This window comes from Zeugodacus cucurbitae, chromosome 3 (assembly GCF_028554725.1).
Source record: "Zeugodacus cucurbitae isolate PBARC_wt_2022May chromosome 3, idZeuCucr1.2, whole genome shotgun sequence".
NCBI classification, from domain to species: Eukaryota; Metazoa; Arthropoda; class Insecta; order Diptera; family Tephritidae; genus Zeugodacus; species Zeugodacus cucurbitae.
The window spans coordinates 52,956,804-52,962,091 of record NC_071668.1 but is presented as its reverse complement, the minus strand read 5'-3'; the positions used below and the strand labels follow the sequence as shown (position 1 = coordinate 52,962,091).

At 44.8% G+C, this 5,288-nt stretch overlaps 1 protein-coding gene across 1 annotated transcript; it reads left to right on the top strand.

The window, feature by feature from the left end:
* The first annotated feature begins 986 nt into the window (after window positions 1-986).
* LOC128920332 (uncharacterized) lies at window positions 987-1,718 on the top strand. The gene has a single exon (XM_054227418.1). The coding sequence runs from the start codon at window positions 987-989 to the stop codon at window positions 1,716-1,718; it is 732 nt and encodes a 243-aa protein (XP_054083393.1).
* The last annotated feature ends 3,570 nt before the right edge of the window (window positions 1,719-5,288 follow it).

The following is a 5,288-nucleotide window of genomic DNA, read 5'->3' as shown; positions in this document are numbered from 1 at the left end:
GTTTTCACCCAATATCTCCATAAAACTGCAGTATATCCAAGATTATAGGTTTACTTAAATGTTCTAAGTTAACTGGTATTTTCCCCAACATATTTATCACGTATATCAACATATTAACGTCAGGAGGAGATGCAATTTTAATACCATTGACATCAGACTGGCGGATTTTTTCAGTATTATTCCCTGTTATTCTTTAAACCAAATGTATGCTTAATTTGTGACCAATATAACATTATACCAATACCAACCTTCGAAAAGCTTGACGAGTTTCGTATGTTACATGCTCACACTTCGTTGCAGTTTTGTAAATCAAACAAGTAAGGAAAGTGTAAGTTCGGGTGCAACCCAACATTTTATACTCTCGAAATGTATTGATATAGTTTTATTAAGATAGCCCACAATTTGACCCATATATTCGACATAAAGTCCAATCATTATATTAGTATAAGAGGACTGAGGTAATTCCTGAACCGATTTCACTCAATTCCATCACCAAGGTACACTATCTATTATAAAAAAACCCGGAACAGGTCAAGAAATGGGAGGAGAGGAAAACCGATTCAAATTCCGGCGGATGGTTGCCCAGGGGGTATGACGACCCCATGAGAGCTGGTATGAGCGGGGCCAGCGTAAAGTGGTACCTCAGGCATCTGAGTAACGGTAAATCCCCAAGTGAAGCCAGAGCGCTCACTCTGGAGAGAGACAGAGATGTTTCGGAGACTGGCAGTGGGAAGTCCCATAACAGTAAGACATCCAGTACAGGAGCACCCGCGCCCGCTGAAAAGCGGTGAAGTGGGCATATCACGCCAAATAAGCCGCTGAACAAGCGGCACAAGGCGCATTCGCAAGGTCCTTCAGCCAGAGGAAGGCATGGAGAGGTACAGGTTGGTGGCACTACGGAGGGTGGCCGCTACTCTGATGCCGTCAAAAGCATCAGGATTGCGGTCCTTCAGCGTAACTACCCTGAGGAAGCTATAGATGACAAAATGCTAACCACCCTTCAGGAGGTAATAATGGATGAAGTGCCCAAGGATTGGAAACATTCTCTGACGTTCTCGGGCATTTTCTTCCGATCAGGACTACTGCTGATCGACTGCATAGATGAGCAAACCGCATCCTGGCTGTCGGAGACTGCTCCGCGCCTACAAGGATGGACTGGGCCATCACTATGCACCAGGCGAGGAGATGACATACCGAGCACTTACAATATGACGGTATTTCTCCCTAGATGTGCCGGCAAGACTTCCGAATATGTGTTCGGACTGCAAAACGAGGGCCTAAGTACCTCGGCCTGGAGGGTCATCAGCGACAAAGATGAGGAAGGGGGGCTCCGACTAAACATCGGCATCGACCTAATCGATCAGTCCTATGCCCTAATTCGCAAAAAAGGATACCGACTGTACTTCAGATACAGTACGATTGTGATACGGCCCTGGAACAAAAAGGGTACAGAGTCAAAGGATGACAAAACCAAAACGGTTGCCGAGGTCAGTGCTCCGCCCGTTTCGTCATCTAGCCTTGATTGCGCTGCACCAGGTAATCCGGAGGAGCAGTCCGAGGGGAGTGACCAGAACGCACTGCCAACCACCCAAGAGCTCTTGGACGGACTTGCTCCGGAGGCCATGCAGGTCGACAAGAACTGCGAGGAGACAGAGGGCAAGCAGATAAACGAGACCTGCGTGGAGAAGGAACCACTCCTGGAGGAGCCGGTTCTATGATCCCAGCCCTCATGTCGATAGCCCAAGTGAACCTGCATAGAGCTAAGGCAGCCTCGGCTGTCATCTCCAACAGGTTTATCTCGGATAACTTGGGTGCCCTCCTAATACAGGAACCATGGGCTTTTAGAGGAGAGGTTAAGGGCCTCACAGACTACAACAGGAAGGTAATTTGGGATCTCTCATGTGAAAGACCCAGGGCCTGTGTGGCCATAAGAAAAGATATTGACTTCTTTTGTCTTTCAGAGTTCCTAACAAGAGACCTCGTAGCAGTGCAGGCTAGCTGCGCAGCGAGTGAGGTGGTCTTTGCTTCAGACTACTTCCCGGGAGACTCGTCCGTGGCGCCGCCGGCTGAAGTACAGAGGCTGGTCGATTACTGCAACTCGGCAAATCTTGCCTTGATACTAGGCTGTGATGCGAACGCACATCATTGGGAATGGGGGAGCAGTGACTGCAACACGAGAGGTGAGTCCTTATTAGAGTTTATAGTTGAGTGCAACCTAGAAATAAGCAATGTGGGCTGTCAGCCAACATTCGTCACTAGGGCCAGGGAAGAGGTACTTGATGTGACCCTTAGCAACCACCCTGCGAATGGTCTGGTCTCTCAGTGGAGAGTCTCCACTGAACCTTCTTTATCAGACCATAGGATCATTCGTTTTGAGGTGGGTGTAGATGTTGGGAACCAACCTTCGGTATGGAACCCTAGGAATATAGACTGGTCCAAGTATGACGAAATACTTAGACTAAACGTTTTAAAAATTGTGCAAAACGGAGGTGAAAACAATTGTCAAGGGATCGAGGATAGGGCAGAACTCATTGAGAGCATTGTTACAGATGCGTTTCACGAGAGCGGCCCAGTGACCCGCCCAAGACCAAAAAACAGAAATCCATGGTGGTCTAAGAGACTTTCATCACTAAGGAAATCAGTGCGTCGACTATTTAACAAAGCTAAATGCACTGGAGACTGGAATATATGTATACAGGACAAGCCTTACTGAATACAGCAAGGAAATTAGAAACGCTAAAAGAGATAACTTCAGGAAGTTCTGTGAAAACGTCTCTACAACCCCTGCAGCAGCCAGGCTCCACAAAGCCCTAGCCAAGGGAGCGATAGAGACGAAGTTAGCTATCAGGAAGCCTGATGGTACGTACACGACTAGTTGGAGGAAAGGGCGAGACTTCTACTTCAGACGCACTTTCCGGGTGCGATCTCTACGGAGCAGTTAGTCTTTATGGAGAACCACAAACCAGGCCCATATGACTGGAAGATGGCCAAGAAAATCTTTCATGTAGACTCTGTAAGGTGGGCCTTGGGAACCTTTAAGAGGTATAAATCACCAGGAGTGGATGGTATCTTTCCAGCGCTACTCGAATGTGGTCAGGAACATATCCTCATTCACCTTGTTAGGCTGATGAGAGATAGTTTGGCACATGCCTACATCCCGAAAAAATGGAGAACTGCACTAGTTGTCTTCATACCGAAAGTAGAAAGGAGGGACTACTCCTTGGCTAAATCCTACAGGCCGATCAGTCTTACCTCTTTTCTGTTGAAGGGGATGGAGAAGATCGTGGACAACTATATCAGAACTGTGGCATTAGAGCACTACCCCCTGCACGCAAGCCAGCATGCATATAGGGTTGGCAGATCTACAGACACTGCCCTGTACAGCTTAGTGACAGAGATAGAAAATGCTCTGGAAAATGGGGAAGTGGTATTGTGTGCCTTTCTAGATATAGAAGGCGCGTTTGACAATACTTCCCACTCATGTGTCACCAGAACACTACACAGGAGGCGGATCGAGAATTCGATTATAAGATGGGTAGACGCAGTCCTTGGCACAAGAATTGCGGAAACTCGGATAGGCTCTAACAGCATACGACTGGGCACAACTAAGGGATGCCCTCAAGGTGGTGTACTATCGCCGCTTTTGTGGAGCCTAGTCGTGGATGAGCTTTTGGAGATATTGACAGAGAACGGCATACGATGTCAGGAATACGCGGACGATATCGTAATTATAGCCAGAGGTAAATTTGAGAGCACACTTGGAGACATTGTCCGGAAATGATTAACCCAGACTAAGGTGTCATCTAAACAAACTCGGAATCTGCTCTACGAACCTGTGCAGATTCTGTGATTTAGAAGCGGAAACACCTGAGCACCTGCTCCTGGAATGCCACGCGATTGCGGGTTTAAGGAGGAAGGAAATGGGGTCTCTATATCCCCAAAGGGAAAATATCGCGACCACCAGCCCTGCAGCGTTGCTAAGTTTTCTTAGAGCTACAGGACTGGATGGTATTCTGTGATAAATAGGAGAGCGCACAATAGACCGTAGGTCGCAGTGCGATCCTCTAATAAATCTAATGTAATCTAAATAAAGTGATGGAATCAGATGGAATACAAAATTGGGTTATATGAGAAGTAGGCGTGGTTGTGAACCGATTTCATCCATGTTTCATACGTGTTATCAAGGTGTCAAGAAATATTATACCGAATTTCATTGAAATCGGTCGAGTAGTTCCTGAGATATGGTTTTTGACCTATAAGTGGGCGATGCCACGCCCATTTTCTGGTTTGTTTAAAAATCTGAGTGCAGCTTCTTTCTGATATTTCTTTTGTAAAATTTTGTGTATCTGACGTTTAGCGTTAGTGAGTTAACTCACTTTTAGTAATTTTCAACATAACCTTTATATTGGAGGTGGGTATGGTTATTATCCGATTATATCAATTTTTATGGTGTGTGATGTGATTTACTGTTTTGGGAGATGGGGGCCACACCCACTTTTCCAAAAAAATGACGGTAAGATATGCGCCTTCTTACTGTAATTCTTTATGCCAAATTTTATTATAGCTTTATTTATGGCTTAGTTAAGACACCTTTATTTATGGCTTAGTTATGACACTTTATAGGTTTTCGATTTTCGCCATTTTGTGGGCGTGGCTTTGGTCCGATTTCGCCCGTTTTCAATACCAACCTTCTCAGGGTGTCAAGAAATATATGTACCAAGTTTCGTCATTCGTTTTTTCTCAAGTTATCGCTTGCACGGACATACAGACGGACGGACAGACATCCGGATTTCAACTCTACCCTTCATCCTGATCATTTTGATATATATAACCCTCTATCTAACTCTTTTATTTCTGGGTGACACAAACAACCGTTATGTAAACAAAATTATTTCTTTTTTTAAGAAAACTTTATTTAGCAACTCTGTTGCGAGAGTATAAAAACAATACTGTAACGATTCCCTAGCCTCCATATCCGCCAGTCATGACGACGTGTGACATTTTTCTACTCCCAAAAATAAAGAGAACCCTAAAAGGCCAAAGAGTTTGAGTAGTTTTTCGACGATTGGAAGAAGAGCTGGAATAAGTGCATAATATTGCATGGGGACAATTTTAACGCCCACTACTTTAATGTAGACGAATGAATAAATCCTTTTTTTAACGAAATTTTCGTAATTTTTTGAACCACGGCCAAGAGAAATCCATAAACCTTTTTCACCTACTTTCATCTCATATTAAAGGTCAATTTGCGCAATTGCCATTTATATTAAGAAGATGACACATATTTC

Bases quoted from the DNA above. Each gene is read 5' to 3' on its own strand.
- LOC128920332 (XM_054227418.1), top strand. From the start codon at position 987: ATGCTAACCACCCTTCAGGAGGTAATAATGGATGAAGTGCCCAAGGAT.